Below are 25,957 nucleotides of genomic sequence, written 5' to 3'. Positions count from 1 at the left end.
ATACATTTCTCCAGGATATCCTGTCGGGATAATTTTCAGTCAATATCTAAAGGGTGCACTTGTTCCCACAGAGATTTACAGTGTAAGCACATCTTGAAATTTGTGACATTTGTCTGCTCAGTGTTGTGGTGGCTGCCTGTGTATCCCTCCACCTTTGATCCCTGAGCCAGGAATTTGTATCTTGGTTTCCGAAATCTTTGAGAGAGGAGCGGTGCACAATTGCTTTTCTGAGTTTAGCTGTTCACACAAGATCACCCTAATTAAGATGTTCATGAAAAGTCAGCAGGAAGGAAGTTTTGAATAAGAAAAGCAGATTACTCAACTATCAGACACAGATATATATTCTGGGTGAAATAAGACTCTTCATTACCTATAGTCTTAAAATAATATGAATACATTAATAAAAGTGATAAAAGCTATGAAAACCACATGTATTGCTAACAAAAATAATAAAAGCTGGGTTGATGGCATACTCACCATGCCCAGTATGGGGCTATGTGGTTTATATGCCATATCTTGTTCAATGTTCCCATTAACTATGTGCAGTATTACTATTACTGCTATTTACATTTGAGACATCTGAGGCATATCAATGTTTGGTAGCTTGCATGTGGGTACATAGCTATTACAAATGAGCTCATTTCTGGCCTACCTGAAAGAGGGGTGTTGAGTCGACTTTAAATCCATCAGATCCAGGCTGATTCACTAAGAGAATAGCTTCAGGGTCGTCCACTGCTAGTTTGGCATTAAATAGGACGTTTCCAAAACTGGTAGCTTGTGTCTCTGGCTGAGCTTTGTCCTTTAGGCAGTAAGGAAAGTGGTGATTGCTGTAGATAATGCCAGCTTTTGCAAGGACAGAATGCTTCCCTATTTTTATTGTGCAAGTACAAATTAATATAAAATGTCACCATTTGGTTTAATAAAAATGATAATTAAATTTTTTTCTTTTCTTTTTCTTTTTTCTTTTCTATCTTTCTTTCTTTTTTTTTTTTTTTGAGACAGAGTCTTGCTTTGTTGCCAGGCACCAGGCTGGAGTGCAGTGGCGCAATCTTGGCTCACTGCAGCCTCCGCCTCCGGGGTTCAAGCAATTCTCCTGCCTCAGCCTCCCAAGTAGCTGGGACTACAGGCGCGCACCACCACGCCCAGCTAATTTTTGTATTTTTTTTGTAGAGACGGGGTTTCACCATGTTGACCAGGATGGTCTCAATCTCTTGACCTCGTGCCCGCCCACCTCAGACTTCCAAAGTGCTGGAATTACAGACGTGAGCCACTGCGCCCGGCCTATTTTTTTATTTTCTTAAGGGACAAGGACCTTCTTTGTCACCCAGGCTAGAGTGCAGTAGCATGATCACAGATGGAACTTCCTGACTTAAGGAATCTTCCCACCTCAGCCTCCCAAGTAGCTGGGACTCCAGGCATGTGCCACGAGACCTGGCTAAGTTTTTAAATTTTTTGTGGCGATGAGGTCTCATTATGTTGCCTAGGCTGGTCTTGAAATGCTGGCTACAAGTGATCCTTCCACCTTGACCTCCCAAAGTACTGGGACTACAGTGTGGCCATTTTGCCCAGTCTTGTTTTTAAATATAAGACAAGCAGGTTGAACTTGGAAAAATCGATCTAGCTCATTGGGTCAAAGCACTTACCACAATTTTAAATCTATATAAGAGTGAAGGAGAGTCAGCTAAGCAGCCATATTCTGCATTCGTTGGACTATACTTGGGAACATAGCCATCGGCTCCAGTGCATAGAAACACCTTCTCAATGCTGCAGAAAAAGGAGTTACCCAGGTTCTGGACCGGATCCACCATGACACGACCATAAATTATATCACCTGAAATAGAGATGTGGAAATGTTATTTCTGTGATGTGATAAGGTATATCAACGTGACACTGTGAACAGGTAATGACAGTGAGGACACAGAGATTATTTCCTTCCCACCCGCATCTACTACCAAATATTGAAGGCCTATTCGTATAAGTTTCAAGATCTGGTGCATTCCCAGGCCTCAGGTAAGACCACTTTGCAGACTGACCACAGGTGACCGAAGATTTACTGACAGATGCTCAGCCACTAGTGGGAATAATTTCAAAGGTCTGGCCTATAATTTGACATTAATAATATCCCACTGTGGTTCAAGTCCAGTTTACATAAATAAGTTGGTAAGATGAATACTGATACAATATAGAATAACACTAAGAAAGAATCAATAAAAAACCTAATTAACTTTATTTGCTTTTGAAAGAGGGCTTAATGAAACCCCCTGGTGTTCAATTATTTATTTCATAACTATTATTGAACCCCTACCATGTGTGCCAGGTATTTTTCTAGGTGCCGAATATACACCATGGAACGAGGCAGGCAGTCTTTGCCTGAGAAGCATTTACAGTCTCATGTAGCTGCAGCATTTAAATTTATGCAAGTTGAAAAAAAAATTCAAGAAAATCATCTAGACTTGTTCCAAAAGTCATTTAGGCAAGACACCTAGAGATTAGCTTCCTCAGAATAAAAAGATACCCAGTAACATATACACAATTGCAATGACTTCCCACACCAGCCAGAGTGGGTAAAGACTCAGTTACATTCTCAAAACCATAAAAGAAGCTATAATTTCCCCAAACACAATCCCCAAAAAGTAAAGCACAAAACACATACATGCTAAACAGTATCCCTCTCATTTGTGAAGTGATACCTTCTGCAAAAGCAACATCACTCTCTTGCCCGAATCCCATGGAGCCATCAGACAACCAGAGACTCTTCTTAGAGAGCAGGTACATTTGGGTGTTCAAGCTAAACTCAGCGGCCACTGGATCACTGACCTAAAACCAAATGTAAAAGTCCTTTTATGCATTGGTGGTTCTGATGGTGCACAGACATACTGCTCACAGATATGTACATTCACCATACGCTGACTATAGAACAGTAAACACTGCACTGCAGTTTTCATGCCCTACCAAGCCAACTTAGAGAGTTGTAACATTGTTTTTGTCCTTGAAAAGGAAAAGCTGGTGGGGTTAAGTTATTTTTTGAATGGGACTAAATAGAATTGCTTGAGCTCATTTCCACTGCTTTATTGGGGTATATGAAGGACTTGTAAATATCATTTTTTCAGTAGAAGGCCAATAGTATAAGTTCTTGAAAAAAAGATGCCATCACATTTCTTACTATGCATAATGGCAATTAGGTGCTTTGAGGTGGTTTGGGCTACAGGATTTCATTCTCTTTAGAGAAGAACAAGAAAAGAAATGCAAAAATTCCCAAATCTCCAAGACAGAAAACTTCAGAAGGAGACAAGATAAAATCATAAAAAAAAACCATTGCATACATTAAACTCTGAATTTTACATTCTGTACTAACAACAGATAAAGGGCAAATCTTTCCTCCTTCTTTTCTCCCTTGCTTCCTTAACTGATTTCTTTTCTTTCCACCATGCAAGAACTAAAGTCATTCATGTGTGGATACTTTTTTTTAAATTAATAAATGTAAAACAAAGTGGGATTCTGCAAGTCATGAGATAATAATTCTATAAGCTGCACCTGTTGGAATCGGATGTCAAGGTCAAAGGTGACAGGCTCTCTGGGGTTGCAGGTGACTGGCAGGCGGTATTCCTGATGCGATGGGGCGGTGCATGGCAGCAGCTTCACAGTATAGGTCCCAGAGTAGTCACGTACCTTTGAGTAGAAGACATTGACATATTACATTTAAAAATCCGAGGTGTAATCGGACTGCAGCAGAAAAAGAAAATTAATAGGATTCTTAGTCACTTACAGCAAAGTCAGAGACAAAGCTCCACTGCTGTACTGGCTGGTTATAGGTTGGTTCACTCCTTATGAGGCGGAGGGAAAATGTCAGGCCTGGATGATCAGCTGACATGATCATTGAGCTTGTAAAGGATGCTAGGAAACGTTAATAATGATAAAGTGGTTCAATTAAAAGAGTGCATAAGAGTTTAGCATTTTCAAAATACCCTATCATACATTATTTACTTTTATTTTTATGAGATGGCTGCAAAGCAGTCATGGTTGGTATAATTATCCTCCTTTGGCTGATGAAGAAACTGGGCTGTGAGTGACTATGTGACTTTCCAAAGATCACACAGCTAGGACATGACTGTCTGATTCCTACTTCAGTGCTGTTTCTGCTCTATAGTTCTGTCAAAAGATAATTGTACAGAAATGCTCAAATTGTGCAGAGCTACTTTCTGGGGAGTCAGAGCAGCACAATAAAGGTGATGTAATGCATTTATTGCACTGAAGCTATGAGCTGAACTTAAAATAGTTCTATTAGTATTCACACAGCTGGGCAAACCCAGTTTATGAACGGAGTCTAATTTTACTTCGATTGCCTGCAATCATGGTTAAACAAGGATTCAGTTTATTAGGAAAGTAGACATGTAGTGAGAACTGTATAGACCAGAAAATCCTCATTTTCCAGAACTGTCAATAACAATAAAGCAAAATGATTTTTTTGAATTCTTTCTTGTAGCTCAGTTTCATAAAAGTACAATGAAGCTTCTTTCTCTTCCTAATTATTCAGCCCTATTCTCTCTTTTATTAGGGTTCAAGCCTAGGAAAAGAAAGGATATAAAGATGTTCAGTGAACTATTTTCCCTTTCCCATTCTAACATAAGTTGGCAGAAAAATAGCTTATTTTTTATTTGACTCTCCATGTTACTAGTTTAGTAACTGTTACCAGTTTAGTAACATGGAAAGTCAAAAAATAAGCTCTTTCTAATGAAATGTCCTTTATTAAAAAAAATGAAGTTAGATGTGGGATTTTATTGACTGCTGACTTATTGATATTCAAAGCACAGTGCATCACAGTTAGCTAAATTGCATAGCCAATACTTATTAAACATAATTAACATGTCCAAAACCTAAATACGAAAGTGAAGTACCTCTTCTGACCCTATTAAAAGGGTTTTTCATAGTACCTAGGAAAAAGCTGTGGACAGAGAAGTGCCTGCTGAATGAATATCTGCAATTCAATTTGTACAATGGAAGCAAAGCAGAGAAAGAAATCATTATTCCTATGCTCTTTATCTAAGGAAAACTTTGCTTAATATGAACTCAATAGGGTGTCCTTTTAATTTTACTCTAATTATTTTGCATTTTCTTTGAAAGTCTGCATAATGATAATTTTGTGGATTCTGAGACGAAGCTGAAGAATTATCAAGCCCTCATGGAGATAATCGCACATGTACAATTCATTTGAATTAAGGGCTTCAAAGGTAACAGGGAAGCATGCTGAAATGTCTGAAGAAGGAGAATCTATCTCCTTGTTGTGTGGGGAGTGGTTGTTAAAAGATAACAGGGCTTACCGGGATGTGACAACACGAATAAGCCATGGAACTGAGCCTGTGTTTTGAAGTGCACGGCCAAGCGCCCCTCGTCACCGATGCGCATGCTGGTTGGATAGAGGGAACCTACAATGGGGAGAGTACCCAGAATGAAAATAAATGCAGCCAGAGACCCCTATGTACATCATCCTTCCATAAATTAACCTGCTCAGGTTTGTCTTGTCTTTAAGCAAACAGCGTTATCAGGAGAATTCTGAATAACGGAGGCGGAAATATCTTCATTTTCTTTTCTAAGCAGAAAAGGAAGCCAAAATGAATTATTAAGTAACATGAGTCACTATAAAATACACAGACCAATTACAGTAGACAAGTTTTTTAAAAAAGTCTTAGTTTACACAAATGAAGCTGCAAATTGAGAGACATAACAAAATTGTCAAAATGATGGAGATTTGGACATGTAAACAGAAATAGGTTTGAGTTATTCAGAATTATTCCTAATTTTCTAGACTTAAAGAAAGCTCTGAAGCTTTCCCAAGAAACTTAGCAGTTTGATAAAATTTGGCTCCAGAAAAATCAAAAGGAAATAAGAGATCCTATGTGGAAGTTGGGAACCACAGAAAAATCCTCATTTACTTAAATATATATCTTCTAAAACAAGATATGGACTTAAAGCATTTGAAATAATTTAAAATTATAATTCAGGGTGATCATATTACCTGTCACATAGCTCTAAAATAATTTTAATCCACTTAAGAGAGTAGATTAACATATAAGATGCACGATCAACTCTATTTTCCTGCTGGTTAGTAAAATGTAGTACTGGCATGACACTATGAATGTACGAATGTTTGTGGAATCAGAACAGTAATATATGTCTGAAAAGGAAAAGGCACTCATCCCACTAATGGATTTATTATATTGATGCTTGCGGACTTTGAACTATGATTCTAACATGGAGGTTGAAATCAAGTTTTGCAAATGCTTGTGAACCTGAGCTAGTGGCATTCACAATCAGAGTTCAAAGACATTCAGTGGAAGTGTCTCAGAGTAACAGAATTTTAAATCAGAAAGAGATATTAGAAGTTTTGTCTATCATTCAAAGGAAATTAGGTCTCAGAAAAGTTAAGCAATACGCTTGAGATCTCACAGCTAGTTAGTTGTAGAGTCACAACTAGAATTCAGACAATTTGTATTAGAGTTTAAAAGGCACCTCTTATTTTCAGAAATAAAAATGTGTAACTTTTTCTTTTGTTCATTTCTTGTTTTCACTGGACCTTCCTCTATCCATTTTCTAAAACCCAGAAAAATACATACGTTGTGTTATGTAACATATAATCACCTAAAATAGATCACAAGAGTAAAATATCCATGAAATATATAAAGTTATATTTAATAATCACGTTATGCAAAATTTGAAGCACTAATATGATTTAAAGAGTTTTTTGATGAAAAGGGTGAAATTATTACAGAATAGAAAAAGAAAATATATTGAAAGTTGCTTGTACTACTTTTAGCAAAAGCAAAAAAATCCTCTTAAATAATTTAAATAGGTTACAAAACTAGAGTGTTCCAAGTCTTATTAACTCACCTTGAAGTTCAGCCTCTGGGGGGCTGCCAATCCCATCATTCCACAAGATGGCAGTGTCATACACAAAAGTCAGACGAAGCTCTGACTTCAAGTCAAAATGCTGCCAGCCTCCTATCCCCACGGGGGAATGGAACACGTAGGAAACATACAGGGGAACTCGAAGGGTCACATAGGACTGCACTAGGTTTAGGACCTGAAACAATAAAATTACATCTCTCAATGCGATTCAGTGTTAACTAAATGAGCCTAATTTTCTACAAGCCATCTTCTCCTTTCACTTAACTGAAGATTTTGAGTAATCATTGAGAAAAGGAAATGACAGCATTTTATAACACTATTTCCCCTCACTTAATTTTGGATCAATTAAATAGTTGACACTAACTACCTTCATTGGCAACAAAGTATATGTACCAGAAATCCTTACGACCATGCATTATTTTGAGCATACTCTACTTACAAAATCCTTTTTACTTTAGAGTAGTTTTATGAAGATATAGTTTACATACCATATAATTCACCTATTTAAAGTAAACAGTTCAATGATTTTTAGTACAATCAAGAAGTTGTGCAACCAACACAATCAATTTTAGAACATTTGTATCACCTCCAAAAGGAAGCCTGTACTTATTAGCAGTCACCTCCTAATCCCTCCTCTCTGCCAGCCCCTGGAAACCACTAGGTCTCTATGGATTTGTCTATCCTGGACATTTCATATAAATGGAATCATACAAGATGTGGTCTTTGGTGATGGATTTCTTTCACTTAGCATAATGTTTTCAAGGTGCATACGTGTTACAGCATGTTTCGATACTCCATTCCCCTGTTACTGAATGGCAGACCATTGTATGCACATTTTATGTATCTATTTACCACTTCATGCCATTTGGGTTGTTTCCAGTGTTTAGCTATCATGAAAAATGCTGCTATGAGCTACGTGTTTTCTATTAGCGGAATATGAAACATAGATTTGGAAGCAAATATATTTACTAATGACATATAACATTTATAATATCTCAAGAATAATTAGTTGAAATGACGTGTTTTGCCTTGAATTTTATACTTTTCTCCTTCTGGTATTTAGCAGATAGGTTGAAAATAATGGAGAATAAACTAATATTTATTCGTTGAGTAGTTACCATATTTCAGATACTGTACTAGTTTCTCAATAAACACTACTTAATATTTTCACTCTCGACCATAATTATATGTATGTATGGAGAGCTGGATGGATCAATGGATGATGGATAGAAAGAGAAGAAGATAAAATTAAGATGCAAAGGAAGAAAGGAAATGTCCCATAGTATTTTCTAAGCTTCCTGAATGGTTCGGCCAAGATCAGAACTCAGCTTTTGGCCCATGCTTTTTTCTACTCTGTCATACTTCATTGTATTCCAAACAAAGAAGAAGACGGTCTTAAGGTCATCTAACAAAGGTTATCATATTTAATTCTCAAAACAGCTCTGCACAATAGGAGGACAAATACAACTAGCCTCTTCTACATAAGAGGAGAGGACTTAGGTCAGATCACACTCCATGGAAGTTTGAATCAGGCTGTCTGCTAATGGTCTAGTTCTCCTTCCACACTGAGCTGACAACAAGAATCATAGGCATGAGTTAGCAAATAATTTAAATCATGAGAACTATGATTTATAACATTATTATGAAGTCAAAAGTAAACTGCTCATGTCACAAAAATGATGACCTGAATCCTTAATAAAAATATATAGAAGAGAACCATCAACCAAACAAGTTATTTCATTCTCAGCTGTATAGTAGCTAGCATGTTCTCTAACCTGCTAGCCTGGCCAGCAGGAGAGGTGCTTTGCATTAAAAGTCCTTTGAGACAGTAGTTTCTAAGGGCGGCTATTATTGCTTCATTGAGCAATTGATTTTGAAGTGCAGTGGAATGGACAGTGATTAAGTCAATTCATATGCCACTGGTCCTTAAGATTAATATTTTACCTTACGATTTTAATAAACCATGATTTAAAAAAATAATTAGGCTTTAGGCATAGATTCCAATTAAACTTTATAGGTGCTAAGAATAATTTTTTTCCAATATTATATTCTGTCCATCAAATATTACTGAGTATGCTATTTTGGAGGGAATTACTAATATTCACTTCCTATGAATAAGTCACTTAGAGTACAGCTCCTCGACTAATTCTTATTTGATTTTATTTGACGTGGTAAACTAGAGTTTGATCATTTTTGGACACAGAGTCAGCATTCCATTGCATTTTCTTAGTACCCATAACAAGGTCTTCTTTCTGTGTACTAAGAATCTCTACCTAGAGGAACTGGAGCAGAAATGAAGCTACCTTGACCATCTAGATCACCTACCCATTTCTTTCTTCAAAAGTGCAGAGTGCAATGCAATCAATTTAACTTTTAGATGCCATCTTAAAAAGTGCTTAATTTTCTTTCAGCCTATATCACAGGACTTTTCAAGGTATTTGTTTATACTGAAAGAAACATCTGTCAAATCTTAAAGAAACCGAGATACGAGTGATTTCATGTCCTCATTGATGTTTCAAGTTTCTTCATCAAAGGCAAGCAATACTTAAAATTCCATATTTAAAAGGAAAGTGTAAAATGCAAATACTATGGAAAAAGTACCACACTGTCAAGTTTATTCTACTATACATTGGGGTAAGTATATATCTTGCAAAGAAATTTAGAGTGGCTTACATATAAAAGAGAATCAGTGTTCAATGTATAAAATGATGGGATGGAAAAATGACCTCTCAAGTATATTCCAGCCTCAAAATTTCATATTTCTAAATCAAATACACAGTAAAAAAAGAGGCATAATTCTTCCTCAAAGCAACTAAGAAAAAATTTGTTTACTTTTCTAAAATTATGCTATGTCTTCTCACAAGTACATTATAATTTCATGTTTTAAGTGAAAACTATGATTGGGGTTGCATTTCTGTAGCTTATTCATGCAAATTGAACAACTTTATCAGTTGCTGTTTACCTAACACATGGGAGAGTTAAAAGTAAGGAAAAAATTTAAAAAGTAGAGAGGATACCAAGAAGATTAAACTGGACTAGCCTTATTTGCAAGTGAATGATCTGGTGCTGCTTTCAGATGTTTATCCTTTATTTTTTTTTCCCATAAGCTTTAATCTTCGTCATTGTCTTAAAGTCAACTGGTGTTTCTTGTTCATCAACTTTGGTACGATGGTGCTTTGCAAGAATGTATTTATATTATCATGGCCAACATTTGATCAGCCCTTGTCCAATTATTCACTTCTCTCCTTTTGTAAAATAAGTGCTTTAATTATAAACTGTATAAAAATACCTTGTATAAAACCCCTTTTTTGATTATTACAATAAGTTGAATTGTAACAAATGAAATGTTGATTTTTATAATAAAACAGTGGGAAAAAAAAGATGCTACGTTGCAAAGCAGCTAGCCAGGACAATAAAAGGTCAAATGATCTGCAGTCTTTAATTATTCTTTAAAACTATTTTCAAGAGAAAAACTACCAAACTATCGAATAGTTCTAAGAACTTAATTTAACTTTAATAACCATTTTGCATTTAAAAGGTCAAATGATCCGCAGTCTAATTATTTTAAAAAATTGTTTTCAAGAGAAAAACTACCAAACTATCCAATAGTTCTAAGACCTTAATTTAGCTTTAATAACCATTGTGCATCTAAAGTGTTTTTTATTGTGTACCCAAACAACTTAAATTTTATTTACAAAATATGTGTCATGTATAAGGGTGGAGTGGAATCATTTATTTAATATATCTCTATTTTGTTTTTCCTGTTATTTATCTGTGTTTATATTTTAGAAACTATTAAAAATGATTTTAGAGTCAAACATTGTTAGTGAAATTCCAAATTTGTTTTTCATGGCAAGTAAAATTCTTAACTTTTATGAGTGATGATCTGACTCTCGTAACTACTTTGTTGCTCTGTAAGCTTCATGTCTGGTGTCCTCATCAGTACTTGGTATGTTCCTGGGCACAGAGTAGGTGTTCATTGAATATTTCTTTAATGAATAAATGTACAAGTAAATGAAATGGCAAAATCAGATATGGTTTTAATAACAGCTGAAGCTAGATGTGGTCTAGCTGCATAAAAGTTAATCACACTTCATTGCTGTTAACAGATAACTATCCTGTTAACTAATAAGGTAAATAATCTGAATTGGGAGGTTGGAGAAGGCAGAAAACCCTTTCAGTGCGGTGTTAGATTTTCATTTGCAAAGAAAAATGCAGGGACTTGGCAATATTTTATGGTGGTAGCTTTAGCTACTAAGAACACTTTTAAAAAATCAATTCTCTAACAAGTTGTTCCTGACAAAAGCAACTACCAGTTGATAAAATGTGTTTGCACAGTGATTACCTTGAGTTAAGTTGCCAACTTTGGGAAAGGACTAGAGGAGGGCAAATAATGTCTGCTAGGTGCTTGGCCTGGGCTCTGTGGGACTGTTGAGAACAAACAGACCAGGGTCAGCGCTGGCTTGCTGCAGGGGTTGTTTACTGGGGTAGTCAATAAAACCATGAAGCCTTTCTGAAGCATATGGAGTCTGTGTTGATGGTTTGCTTTTTATTTTTGTCCATTTTCCCATTCTTAATGCTGAAATGCAAAAGTCTGGAAGGCCTTCACGACAGTCTAAAAGAGAGTCTAAAGTAGAATTTACCAAGCATTTAGTTTGCTTTTTCTCAGGTGCCATCTCATGAAATATGCTTGTGTTCAACACTGATCTGCCTGTATTCAAATAAAGCTGTAGACTAGTGTTTCTAGGACATGGATTTGCATTGTTTTACCAACAGTGGGTGTGGATGTAATCTGGCATGTATTTTCACGACTGTCAGGCAGCATACTTGTACCAAGAACAAAGGAAAAAGTTCATCTGGCTTTCTTGCAATTGTACGTGTGACCATATCCATTCCTCGCATTCACTCACATTCAATTTAATGCCCAGATAAGCATTATGATGTGTTTAACAGCATAGGCTTACAAGCTACATGAGCCTGGGCTAGTTATTTGAATTGTCTTTGCTTCAGCTTCCTAATCTGTTAAAAAGATGCAAAAATAGTACTTATCTTAAAGGGCTGTTGTGAGGCTAGACTGAGTGGAAATATACAGAGTATTTAGAAGATGGCAGGCACGAAGTAAACAATAAATAAATATAAGCTATTACAATTATCATTGTCGTTACTGTTATTCTTAGTACGATTATTAGATATTTTGTTCTCTTCACTGTAAGCCAGATCTAATGAAGGAAAGTTAGGGCAATATCTCAGAGGGTTGAATATTTTATACTCTAATTTTTATTTTCTTCCCTCTCACCTATGTGTAAATAACATGTGTGTGTATGTTGAGGTGAGGGTGTAGGAGAATATCAACAGCAAGGGGAGAGGTAGAAGCTTAACCTCAACGAAGAAGGTAGAAGAAAATGGGATGGCCATCTGTGATGGTTAATTTCAGGTGTCAGCTTCACTAGATTAAGGGATACCCAGATTGCGGGCAAAGTATTATTTCTGGGTGTGTCCATGAGAGTGTTTCCAGAAAAGACTGGCATTTGATTCTGTGGACTGAGTAAGTAAGACTCATCCTCATTCAATGTGGGTAGGCTCCACCAAATTGGCTGAGACTTAGATAGACAAAAAAAAGGCAAAGAAAAGGGCAAAAATAGTACTTATCTCAAAGAGTTGTTGTGAATTCTCTCTCTCTCTTTCCTGGAGCTGGGACACCCTTCTTTTCCTGCCCCTGGATAGCAGAACTCCAAGTTCTCTGGCTTTTAGACTGGGGAACTTAACCTGGGTTCTTAGGCCTTTGGCATCAACTGAGAGCAATACCCTCAACTTTGCTGGTTTTCAGGTTTTTGAACATGGACTGGGCCACATCACTGTTTTCCCTGGTTCTCCAGCTTGCAGATGGTCTGCCATGGAACTGTTCAGTCTCTGCAATCTCATGAGCCAATTCTTATACAGAATCCCTTATCATCTATCTGTCTATCCATCCATCCTGTTCTGTCTCTGAGGAGAACCTTGCCTAAAACAACATCTCTAAGCTTCACTCCAAGTGAGTAAGCAATATGTTTTATTAAATTGTATTATCATTTACAATAAAGATTTTATAATTTTATAACAAGATCCTAAAATCTCAATGATTTACTCTTAGTAATCATGACTCTTGTCATCGCTATGGTATTGATCATCATAGTTATGCTATTAAATTTATTTTTAACAATGCAAAAGCGGAAGAATTCTTTCAGAAGGAACTCATACAAGTTAGCCATCTTCCTTAAGAAGGTAACACAAGCTATTAAGAACTGAATTATGTTGCAATTCTTACATTGCACTCTCTCCTAATATTATGGAACATAAGCTTTTCTAGCAGGCAAAACTTAACTGACAACCTGCAATTGCTGATTTTCACCTAATAGAATTGAACCGTTGTCAGTTTCAATAGAGAAGCAGAGTAATGACTTTTCTAGCTAGCAGAAGTCATAGGAAGAAAAAAAAATACTGAACACAAATAATTCAATACAGGCACTGGAATTTTAAAAATCTAGCAAAAATACTGAACACAAATAATTCAATACAGGCACTGGAATTTTAAAAATCTAGCAAAAATACTGAACACAAATAATTTGATACAGGAACTGGAATTTTAAAAATCTAGCAAAGTATAGTCACTTTAGCTGAGCTAAATTTTACAGTAAGACGATTTGAAGAATGAACACAGTAGAGGGCAGGCTTTGCATTCAAAATAAAATGGCCTTGCTACATTAAAAAAGTGGACAGATATAATAGGATAAAGCTTAAGCAGGCAAGTGCAGGGTTTTTATTATTGATAGAAAAGGCTACCTGGGTAACATGTATAAAAGATGGAGAAGTGCTGCCACTTTGTGGAGATGATAGAAAGCATTCTTAAGGGTAAAAACAGACTATAGACTACATGAGATCCACAGAGAAGCTCAATAATGCAAAGTGATTTTAACAAGGAATGAGAACTACAGTGTAACTCTGTCTCTAGATCCAATTTTGTTTATGGCAATAGATCCTGTTTTGTGAGCAAGATTCTGAGAGAAAAGTAACCAGAAAGGACATAGAAATAATTTAGTAATGGACTGAAAACAGCTTTGTAAGGAAGACACGAAGGAACTAGAGATACTTGATCTATAAAGGAAAAGGGTGAGGTAGACTTGTTAATATGAGCCTTTATTTCTCTTCTGGGGATTGAATCCTTATTTTTTCCATGTTTCTTTCAGGTGGCAAAACCAGGTGAGGAAAGAGGGATCTGCAGGACAAACACTTGTAAATGTTACTTATAAGTTACTTGGTCAAAGACATATAGCTAGAAAATACCAGAGCCCAATTTTGGTCAGCATTTCCTTGATTCCAATATCCAGATTCTTTCCACCATCTTATACTGCCTCTCTGTTGGTATTTCTGTTGGCATTTTTAGCAATCCCTGCAAGTTACTAAACATTGTTTCTTTTTGACAAGGTGGCTATGGTCACGTCTCACTACCTCTGAGTCCAATTCAATATCAACACCAGCTGAGCTTGTCAAAGTCCACAGCTTTACTGTGGGCTTAGCTCATGCTAGTTATCTAGCTTTTTCTTGCTACCGGTTGTTACATATGTCAACACCTCAGGAATATAGCACAAAAAATACAGCCTCACTTTAGCTCAATCTGGAGGGACATGATATCGTCTGTATACCATTCAACACTTCAGTGCATAAACCTACTTATATAACTCCTTGTTTAGTCCAGGTAAGACAGAGCACTGCTCTTAGTTCAAATACTCATAACAATTTTAAATTATGCCCTACATATTTTAGGTTCTCTATTGTAACCCCGATGAAGATCTTGCTTCCTTATCATTTAACAACTTTGTTGCTGTTGATGAGGTGGGGGTGAGAATTGTTTGTGTGTATGTGTATTTTATGTATGAATGTCTGTGTAGTATGAAGAAGAATCAGTAATTGTAGAGTGAAAATAACAATAAGCGTTTAATAAAGACACTTTTGACTGTGTTAATAAATGATAAATGAATCGAAAAGAGAGGAAGGAGAAAAACAGAAAGAAAAAAAGAAAGTAAAACAGGAGGCTAGAAGAAGGGGAAGCTTTGTAAAAGGTAAGGGGAAGGGAAAGTTAGAAAAGAGGGAGAAAAATTAAAGTGACTCCCAGGACTGTAAAAACTCACTTTAGGTGGCTCATGATACAACATCACAGGCATCTACACATGAACACAAAAACGATAATTTATACTTTGAAGGGAAGTCAGTGTTTGGATTTTTATAATATCAGAGTAGATTTGGAGCTTAAGGCATTAATTATACAGCATCCTTTTGACATAGATTTAATGTTTCTAGCCCATTGTCAGAAACTACATATATTCTGGCCCACTGTTCAGAAACAGACATGGATTTTCACATCATCCGTGGCAGTTGTTTGTTCTGTTGTCACTAATGACCTACACCACCAAGATGGAAAACTCGAGTTGGGACTTAGTACAAATCTATGTGTCAAAACAAACCAACTGGTTTATCCAGTGACCAAACTCAGATGTTAAAAATCTGTACCTGTCCATCTGTTCCAATGGTGCCACCACAGTCAGCAAGGAGTTCTGACATGTCATAGTAGCTAACGAACTCCCATAAACAGGCCTCTAGGTTCAGGTTTCGGTAGAAGCGTAAGGTACTGGAACCTCTGATAGACAAGCTGTACTGGTAAGGATATGTCTCGCCAATTATTTCCGGATTTTTGGTAGCATCAGTCAAGAAACCATAATGAGTCTTCACTTCAGTATAATCCAGGAGGTTGGAGCATTTGTGGTTTCCAACTCTTGTGCCATCAGGGCTGAGGGTGAGCTCAAAGTTGGAAAGCTCTCTAGTGGAGATCACAGGAAGCATGCCTAGCATAAATTGAAATCATTGTTAATATTCTTTCAGGTAGCCAAGAATTTTGAACACATTAAAATTTCTTTATCTCTTGAGAAAACAAGTGTCATAAAATATTGCACAGCAGTGATGATCCAGGCCAGGCACTGTGGCTCATGCTTGTAATCCCAGCACTTTGGGAGGCCAAAGCGGGTGGATCATTTGAGGTCAGGAGTTCGAGACCAGCCTGGCCAACATGATGAAACCCCATCTCTACCAAAATTACAATAGCCAGGCATGGTGGCAGGCACTTGTAATACCATCTACTTGGGTGGCTGAGGCAGGAGAATTGCTTGAACCCGGGAGGCAGAGGTTGAAGTGAGCTGAGATCACACCCCATTGCACTCCAGCCTGGGCAACAAGAGTGAAACCCCATCTCACAAAACAAAAATAAAAAAGTGGTAGCATAAGAACCTTTGGGTTCCGCAGGAAAATTTCAAGATATCCATGACTTAAAAGCTGTTTTCATAATGATACTAAGTTAATATTTGACTTTGCCACTCATATTCTCTCACAAGTGCTTCTTTTCAGAGGCTACAAGATATGATAAATTGCAACAGATTGAATACAGAAGCAGAGAATCCTGTGATTTTCTATTAAGTCAGACATTAACGATACCTTAAAATATAAAAGTGCCACTCGTTATTTTTTATTTTATAACATACTTTCTTAAAAGGATGTATTTTGTGTTAATATGTAATCTATTTATTTTTATTTTTAAGTAAGTGAATAAATATTTAACAATTCCTCAATTTTAATTTAAAATCCAGTAAACATTTATAGCTATCACCCACATAAACACAATGTCTTTGAGAGCTTCAGTAATTTCTAGGATGTCCTAGATCATAAAAGTTGAAAACTGGCCATGCCCAGAGTGGCTCACGTATGTAATCCTAGCACTTTGTGAGGCCGAGGCAGGCAGATTACTTGAGGTTAGAAGTTTGAGACCAGCCTGGCCAATGTGGTGAAACCCCATCGCTACTAAAAATACAAAAATTAGCCAGGTGTGGTGGTACGCGCCTGTAATCCCAGCTACTCAGGAGGCTGAGGCACGAGAATCACTTGAACTCAGGATGTGGAAGTTGCAGTGAGCTGAGATCGCGCCACTGCACTCTAGCCTGGGTAACACAGTAAGACTCTGTCTCAAAAATATGTATATAAATAAAATAAAGGTTGAAAACTACTACCGCTACATAGTACAGGCTAAGGATTGAAAATTTGTTCTGTAAAGGGTCAAATAGTAAATATTTTAGGATTGTGGACCCTGAGGTCTCTGCTGACTGTTCAATGCTCCCATCAGAATGAAGGCCACTACTATGTGTAGGAATAAACGTAACTGTGTGCAATAAAACTTTATTATCGATGGTGGATTAGAATTTCATACTACCTTCATGCTTCAAAAATAGTCTTCTTTTTTTTCCCCCAAACATTTAAAAATATAAAACCCATTCCTAGCTTGCAGACCGTATGAAAACAGGCAGCAGACTGTATCTGGCCACAGGCCATAGTGTGCTAACCCCTGGCAAAAGCAATACAGCAGAAGACTGAACCAGGTCTTCTCTTTGAGCCTTCCCCATCTCTTCCTCTCAGATTCACTCAGAGCAAAACCCTGGACCCACAAAAGAAGCAGTCAGCCTCAACTACACTTCTGGCAGAGCTGTGGCTTTTGAACATTGAACGTTGCATTCAGAAAATGCAAAGCCAAGCCTTAGGAGTGGCATAAGAGACACTCTTTCTTTTAGGAAAGATCTGTTTTAGGTCTATGTTTCCTTGATGGGTCCCTTCTCAGCCCTTTGCACCTCCAGTTACACTTCCACGGGGACCTAGAGATTGGGTGGTTCAGGGACCAACATTATGCCACAAAGGAAGGAGATACAGATTCCTGACCACCTGCCTTTCCAATCCCCAGAAAAATCTGAGGTTGTAATAGACAGACAGAGCAGATGTTCCTGTTCTGGGGAGGTATATTCTACCTTGCCGCTCCTAATGACGTTTCCTCTCTCTTAGTTACATAACATATCAAGTAATAAAATTAATATTAACCATTTGCTACAAGTATAAGGTGAATTGAGTGGAAAAAACTTGAAAATGCCTTCTGCATATAGTAAAATATTCATAAAGTATGATAAAGTTATTGACGCACATGTTCTGGTCACAGCTCCCTAGCCAGAGAAAATAAATACAATACATAATACCTGTTAGTTTCATTTTTTTGTTTTATTTAAATATCTGGGAAATGTCTTAGTGACATGACAAATACTGAGAGAGACATAAAACCCCAGCTATAAAATTGCCAGCATATGTTGCGGGTAGACACTAAGACAGCAAATACTTTACTGTAAATTCAAGTTTACGATTGAAGATATATTCATGTTCTTTCATAAAATCTAGCATTACATCTATCTAATTTTAAAGAATGTTTCAATTGCCATAGGTATAAAAACTGGGTAGAACAAAGCTAAAACAGTTGAAGGAAGCAGAAAGACTTGAAGCTCAAGTTGCAAGGTGAACATCTGTTGAAGCTTGGTTGTTCAGAAGATTAAGGAAAATACACCAGGTAACGAGGAGTCCAGAACAATTCCATGGACTTGCTTACCCAAGTCACCTACCGTCTATGTGTGGCATCGTGACAGTGAGCTTGATAAGGTTTGTGTAGTCTGGGTCCTCAGGGCCTGTGTAGCGCAATTTAGCTGAGAACGGCTCTGCCCCAACAACCCCAGGTACACGCGGCTGACAAAGACCTTCAAAAAAAATGAGCACATTTATGCTAAAAGAAGGTAATTGATAACCTCTAAAGAATGTTTTTAAAAGTAGAAGCTATTATTTTTCTATGTGGTTTAAAATTCTCTGTGGAGTAAGACATGGCTGACAGTGTACATCATGTCATAAAAAAGCAGAAGGCCACAGGGTGAGAGGTAATCACAGCAGACAGTTTAGTGGCCACTTGACAATTTAGGGATTGTTTAAACTTTGAGTAAAAAGTTACTATTCAGTGTAACTTAATGTGTGCTGATTATTCTAGATTATGCTCATATTCACAAAACCATTTAAAGTATGAACAGATACAGTAAAAATGATTGAAAGTCAGTAGGATAAAAGTAAGTATAGTTAAACCAAGTAAATTTACTTTTTACTCTAGAATAATATACTTATCATTAGTTATGTTTACATTACTTTTAAGTGAATAAAATGAAAAATATGCTCATTTTAGGAATTAAAACTAACGTCTCCTTAAAAATCAGAGGGCAAAATATGCACAGTAGAGTTTTCCCTATATATGTAATTTTTTTACAGTATGTGTATTATATATTATAAACCATTTTATATTCATTGCTCTCTCTTTCTTTCTCATATCTCTCAGTGATCTTCAAGAATTTGGACATGAAACTCTTTCTCCAGTATTTCCTTTAAGAAAATAGTGGTTTTTATTTGAACATCATGAAAGAGACCAAGATGCTGGATTATAATTTTAAAAGAACTTGGAAAAATACAATTTATTTTCTATTTGTATAAGACAGAGAACGTACATAGGTATTTACTAGAATAGCAATCAGAAGGAGGCCCCAGCATACAGGCTGTCTGATTTATTAAAAGAGAATCATTTTAAGGCATTATTTAAATATTTGATCCTGAATATATCATAGTGGCAGGTAGGACATATGACCTCTCTTTATGCAACAAATTTACTTTTGAATGCAGTATGCAAATGGATGATTTAGAAATAGAATCAGATATATACACAATCTTTTAAAAAAAAAAAAAAAAACTCATTAAAAATTATTCTGCAGAGTGAAGGATTTATTTATACAGTGGATTTCCTGTCTTTCCCCCAGCCACATCCTATTCTCCTCACCAATATGTTTTTGCTCCAACCTCAGATACAGTCTCTCTTGTAATACCAAGGTGTGAATTTGCACATACCCTTCTACCTGGACTGCCTTTCTCCTCCTGTCCCCAGCAAAATACTACTCACCCAATGACCAGTTGAGCTTCTTGCACAGCATGAGCTCTGTTCAGAGCTGACCCTTGCATATCATTCTGCCTTGTTTCCTGGTTTTTCCTCCTCTCCCTCTCAGAAGCTTCCCCATTTCTCTGCTTGCTGTTCCCCAAATATCCCACACTCTTTCTTGCTTTTATGAGTTGTTGCTTATGCTTGTTTTTCCTGTACTGTTTTCAGATTCAGCTTGAGCCTCCCTTCTTTGATGAGCCTTTCCTGACCCACTCAGGGTAGAACGAATCACTTCTACCTTTGCATTCCTGTGCCCTGTCTAGACTAAAATGTGTTTGCATCTTCAACCGGACTAAGAATCCCTCAAAGCAGGGATCCTGTCTTCTTTATTTTATAGCCAGCACAAAGCATTGCATCTGGCATATAATAGGTACTCAAAGGTAGAATGAATAAATATTTTGTTTTTCTAATAAATAGGTGAAGTTGCAGTGAGCTGAGATCACGCTACTGCACTCCAGCCTGGCGCCTGGCGACAGAGCAAGACTGTCTCAAAAAAAACACTTTTTTTTCTTTTTTAACCACTTACAAAATATATGGAATATGTGGTACATTTGGAAGTATTAAACACCAGAAAATAGACATTTGTAATATTCCACAGTATTCCAGTGATCTACCCGGGAAAGTGGAAATGACTGACCTTCTTCTCTGCTTATGGTTACGATAGTGCTCATGAGCTCCAGGCCTTCATCCCCGTTGGTGTTTACAGCACGAGCTGCACACTGCACCCGGGAGCCAGGCTGAAAGTATATGGAGTCCAGCGTGACCATCTTGGATGATGTAAAAAAGGTGTCGAAGTCCACTTCTCTCATAGGGCTGGTCACACCATCAGGGCCCGCGGGTGCACTAATCAGCCACCGGTACCGGGTCAAAGTGTCATTGATGTTCTCACTTGCACAGATAGAACCTGTTTTATCATAATCTGAATATTTGGGGTTGCAAGCCTGTGGAAAACAAATGACTGTGTTAGGAACAGAGTCTAGAGCAGTGTGGAACCCATTCCTCTCCAGTTCTGCCATTGAGTTTTCACTGCTGCTTTCCCTGATTTCTACATGCTGTTCATGCAGCTTCCAAATTTTGATTCCCAGCTATGATAGCATTTATAAACTCTCATCTTGCATTTCAAACAGCGTATTGGATGTTTCTATTTCTAAGTTAATATGTGTAAATTTGCTATTTACATCATAATCTCCCAAATCATCAGGTTTGCCAATTATCTTTATTCTCTCTCTTTTCCTCCCTCCTTCCCTCTCTTCCTTCCTGTTCTCATCTTAACCCCCTTATCCAGTGAGCCATGAACTTGACTGATTCTTTTGTGATATTGCTTAAGTTGATGCCTCCTTTCCATTCCCAGCAGCACCTCTCTGTCTAATTCAGTGTCTTTTCTTCCAGTCCATTGACACACAACTGCCCTGTTAACCTGCCAACTTAACCCCTCTGATCATTCTTCTGTGTAAGAACTCCTTGCTACACAACAAATGCAGTCCAAATTTCTAAATATGACATTTAAAAGTCCCTATAATTTGACACCAAATTATTATCTCTGTCTTGTTGACTCAATAAACATTTATTGTATACCTTTTATATATAATTGATTATAGAAGTGCTGTTGTGATATAAAAATAAGTCATAATTTTAGCTAACAAGGTGCTTGCAATTTAGAGGCAAGAGAAGGCAAATTTTAAAAGTAGTGATAATCTGCTATTTCTTATGCTATTTTTTCTAGCTGTAGCTCATATTATAATCCCTTCTTCCTAGAATGACCTTCCCTTATCAGACTTGCATTCTAAACTGTCAAAATTCCACCTGACCATCCCAAACCTCCCCTCATACATGGAGCTTCAGCTCTAACTTGTAATTTGTATCATTCTATGACAGTGGTCCATCTTGCCTTATATTAGAGTTACCAATTTCTATAGTCTTTTCTTCATTTCTAAATATCTTGAATGCACACTTCAAATCTTATTTATTTTTCTATTGGTGACAGACTGAGATAACACGCTATGTACACATTAGTTAAGGAACCTTTGTTGGGTGAAGAAAGAAAAACAGGACCTTTACTTGATTCATGTTATATTTGTAAAGTTCAATGGTTAAACCATGTAGTATTTTTCTACTTTCATTTCTTTATAACAAAGCCGATGCTATATTGATTACAGCTTGTAATTCTTTAAAATAATTATCTTACAATTTTCCTCAATTTTGTGAATCTCCTACTCACTGTAATACAGATGACAGGATAACCAGACACAGGTCCAGTACTCTCCTTAGCTTTGGAAGTGTCATCATACATCAACAGGGACACAATTTGAGGGACAGAAGGAAAAGTGACATCTGCCATGCTGCTCATTTCTTCTATATACACAATGGCTTTAGTCACCTAGAAAAAAAAGATAATTACCACTGATTAGTGAAATATTAAACTTTTTATGCTTCTATGATACAGGACAATACTCACGATGCCTGGCAAACCCATGGCCTCATTATGATGCAAATTGTCATACTCAGAGCCGCTGGAGAGCAACGGGCCCTAAATGGCCTGCTGCACGTGACCTTGGCACCTTGTTCACATCTTTTGGTTCCAGGGGAGGGCAGCTGACCCGGAGCAGTCAGTCCAAAGGTTGGCCAGCAGCCCACGAGGTGTTCAGGCTCTACTTTTTTTTTCTTCGTTGTGATGACTGTAGCTAAATCTGTTTTGGGGTTGTGAAGGGAAGTTTTATGAAGAAGTCAATTCATTGACAGTGGGAGGAAAGCTGGAGGACATTCTGAGGGAAGGAAGATCACAGAGGTCATGGGATAGTGTGAGCCTGGATGAAGCAGATGCCAGTAATAAGAAACTCTTTAAAGCAGCTGAGGGCAAAAGGCACCGCCTTAAACACAGGCAGGGAGAATTTGAGTTCCAGACAGAAGAGGAATTTATGAACATCTGCTTCTGGGCAGGGTGACAAGAGCACGTTGGCATGAACTTGCCCTGGCTCCCAATAACCTTCCAATATCTGACTACACATCGTAGTTTCCCGAACTATCTTTACATGTATATTCTTAAAAGAAGCTTTCATCACTGGAAGTAATTTGAGTGAATCTTTATTCTTTTCACCCAAAAGAATTTCATATGCTACTCCATAAAAATAATAAAAGATTCATCTTACGTGATGAAGACATAAAACTATATTTGATAAAGATTGCCCATACTTGAATTTTAAATGACTTGCTAAAAAGCAAGGCACTGTAGTAGAAAAGCCATCAAGCAGTAAAGATTACAAAATGGTAACATTGTGTAAGGAAAAAAATTTCCCAGCTGTAACTCATACTAAAGTGAAACAAATTAAAAAAGGTAATACAGTACATTTAAGCAAAGATATAAAAAATTAATATATTCCAAAAACAGATGTAGTTTTCAAAATTATTTCCAGTGTAAAGGTCAACATTCTGTGGAATTATGTTCATTTTGAGGAAAATCTGGTTAATGAGACAATATAAATTAAATAAGTCTGGACAATAAGATTTAGGACTGCAACATTTTGATCATGAGGCTGTGGACATCAAATTCCGATAAAGCCAGGAGAAACAGATCTTGATCTGGAGGGTTAGCAAACTGCTTTGTGGGTTCAAATATATGTTTCACGAGTTGTGGCACTGAATTAATAGTTCCCTCTTTACTCTGAGATGCTGTTTTCTCTCCGATGGTTAATCCCAAGGTCAATTAATCATACTGACTGACATAGGAAAGGGTGGTGCACTGGTTTCGGGCTCAGTGACTTCAGTCCTTGAGTTTCCAAAAACATGATTTTTCAAAGAAAAAGACAGGAATTTCTTAACTATGATCTAATCAGAACAAAATATATTAGGTGGTAAAAAGAGATTATGCATATCTCTTTCATGTAAGGCTTGTACAAGTCTCCTCATTTTATGGTACACTATGTGATTGCTTTTATGCATTTTCTCTGATGAAGTGCTGGCCATGAATTTATGTACACATTACACTACTCACCTGTGTCTCTGCTATCATATTTTCATCAGGCTTTAGGTGAACAGTGAAGGCTTCTCTCATCTCTCTCACCTCATCAAAGATAACTTCGATTTCAACCACGTGCTGGGTTTCGCCTTCCTTAAACTCAATTTCTACAAATGCAAAAATCACAGATTTAAATTGTTTGCATATGAATATGAGAAGTTTTCTATCAAGCTTTTTTAAACTGTGACCTACAATGAGAAATACGTTTTACGCTGTGGTCCAGTATATTTGGGTGTGTGTGTAAAATGAAATCAAATGTTTAACCAACATCACCTATTTTTACTCATTTTACTCTAATATTTTCTTTTTTTCCCAAGACTTTAATTTTATTTTTATTTTTTATTTCCATAGTGTTTTGGGGAAACAGGTGGTGTTTGGTTGCATGAATACGTTCTTCGGTGGTGATTTTTGAGATTTTGTTTCACCCATCACCTGAGCAGCACACACTGTGCTGGATTTGTAGTCTCGTATCCCTCACCTCCCTCCCACCCTTTTCCCAGAGTCCCCAAAGTCCACTGTATCATTGTTATGCCTTTGTATCCTCATAGTTTAGCTCTCACTTATGGGTGAGAATATACAATGTTTGGTTTTCCATTCCTGAGTTACTTCACTTAGAATAATGGTCTCCAGTTCCATTTAGGTGGCTACGAATGCCGATTTTATCTGAAGGAAAATTTTAATAACAAGACATTGGTTTGTTGGCCCATAGTTTGAAAAGATGCTGAATTACAGGAGGCACAATCAGTAGGTCTAATATTGGAACATAATCTGAAAAATTAACCTCTTATTCTCCAGAATTTCTAAACCAATAGGACTCAAGACAAATGAATGTAATCATAGGTATAATAGAGTGTGAGTGGGATTTATATTATGTATATATGGATATATAATTGTTGAGTTCTTTATATAATATCACATTATATTTAAAAAGACTTCTTTTTGGGCTAATATCCAGAATCTGCAAAGAATTAAAACAGATCTACAAGAATAAAACAAAAAGGGCTTCTGTCGTGAGTGGCACACACAGAGCAACTCGATTGCTCTTCGTGCGGAATTGACATCAAGAGATTTCAGAAGCATAATTTTTTGGTATTTGGGCAGCTGGTGATCATTGTTTCCAGCACCCTTTAAAAGAAAAAAAAAAGAAAAAAACAAACCCATTCAAAAGTGGGCAAAGGACATGAACAGACATTTTTTAAAAGAAGACATTTATGAGACCAACAAACATGAAAAAATGCTCATCATCACTGGTCATTAGAGAAATGCAAATCAAAACAAGTCAAATACTGCTTGTTCTCACTTATAAGTGATAGTCAAATAATGTGTACACGTGGACATCAGGTGTGGAATGATTAACACTGAAGCCTTCGGAGGCTGGGAGATTGACAGGGACTAGGTATTGAGAAATTACTTAATGAGTACAATGTACATTATTCAGGTGATGGATATACTAAAAGACTAGACTTCACCACTACACAATGTAACAATGTAGCAAAATTGCACTTGTACCCCTTAAACTTATACCCTCCCAAAAGAGTGTTCTATTTTTATTTCAATTGGATGTTCCCCTTCTTTTCTTTAAGGGCACTGGCACTAGCACACAGAGTTGGCATGACCCATCAGGAGACAGGTGCTGGAAGCCCTGTACCTTCTGACACAGGGTGGTAGTCTTCTCCAGAGGTGGCGGAACCATCCTTGGTGTGGACTCTCACGATGGAAACCTTTGAAGTGTCTCCTTGGCGAATCACTGGAATTCTTATAACCACTGACTCTCCAGGTTCTTTGGGTTCAGTGACACTAAATTTGGTTTCTCCAAATTTAATAACAGTCTCTAAAATTGTGGGAAACACAGACAAATGAAACGTTAGTAAGGGGAATGCTTTCCCCTCATTTCTAATGTTTATTTCTGTGTGGGAAGGGCTTAGTGACTATTCCATTCCTGGCTTCTCTCTGTCCTCTCACTCAAAATTAGTGGTGTGTGTGGAAGGAAAAGCAGGTATGTGCTGTCCAGCTCCTTCCCAGGATTTAACCAGCCCCCAGTGAGCATGTGCTCCCAGCTGTCTATATGTGCCATAAACTACACGTGAGCAAGTCACTGAAGGTGGGTGGGGAGGGAGGAAACGGTTACTACT

General features: G+C 37.1%; 1 protein-coding gene and 1 non-coding gene across 2 annotated transcripts in view; one reads left to right on the top strand and one right to left on the bottom strand.

The window, feature by feature from the left end:
• FREM2 (FRAS1 related extracellular matrix 2) overlaps positions 1-25,957 on the bottom strand; it is a 188,395-nt gene that overhangs the window by 3,801 nt on the left and 158,637 nt on the right. Inside the window, exons 11-23 of the mRNA XM_012469837.2 lie at positions 25,474-25,656; positions 23,802-23,932; positions 22,032-22,190; positions 20,451-20,754; positions 18,414-18,545; positions 15,448-15,779; positions 6,886-7,078; positions 5,319-5,423; positions 3,767-3,894; positions 3,535-3,669; positions 2,691-2,817; positions 1,644-1,831; positions 653-799 (exon numbers count right to left, since the gene is read on the bottom strand). Coding sequence (XP_012325260.2) covers positions 653-799; positions 1,644-1,831; positions 2,691-2,817; positions 3,535-3,669; positions 3,767-3,894; positions 5,319-5,423; positions 6,886-7,078; positions 15,448-15,779; positions 18,414-18,545; positions 20,451-20,754; positions 22,032-22,190; positions 23,802-23,932; positions 25,474-25,656 — 2,264 coding nt within the window. The remainder of the gene's footprint in view (positions 1-652; positions 800-1,643; positions 1,832-2,690; positions 2,818-3,534; positions 3,670-3,766; positions 3,895-5,318; positions 5,424-6,885; positions 7,079-15,447; positions 15,780-18,413; positions 18,546-20,450; positions 20,755-22,031; positions 22,191-23,801; positions 23,933-25,473; positions 25,657-25,957) is intronic.
• LOC135268832 (U11 spliceosomal RNA) lies at positions 24,820-24,953 on the top strand. Its single transcript, XR_010337167.1, has one exon. It is a non-coding gene; the product is annotated as a U11 spliceosomal RNA (small nuclear RNA).

This window comes from Aotus nancymaae, unplaced genomic scaffold (genome assembly GCF_030222135.1).
Source record: "Aotus nancymaae isolate 86718 unplaced genomic scaffold, 86718_ANA_hifiasm-v0.15.2.pri h1tg000043l, whole genome shotgun sequence".
NCBI lineage: Eukaryota > Metazoa > Chordata > Mammalia > Primates > Aotidae > Aotus > Aotus nancymaae.
The sequence above is the reverse complement of the archived record's forward strand: the minus strand, read 5'-3'. Positions and strand labels throughout refer to the sequence as shown.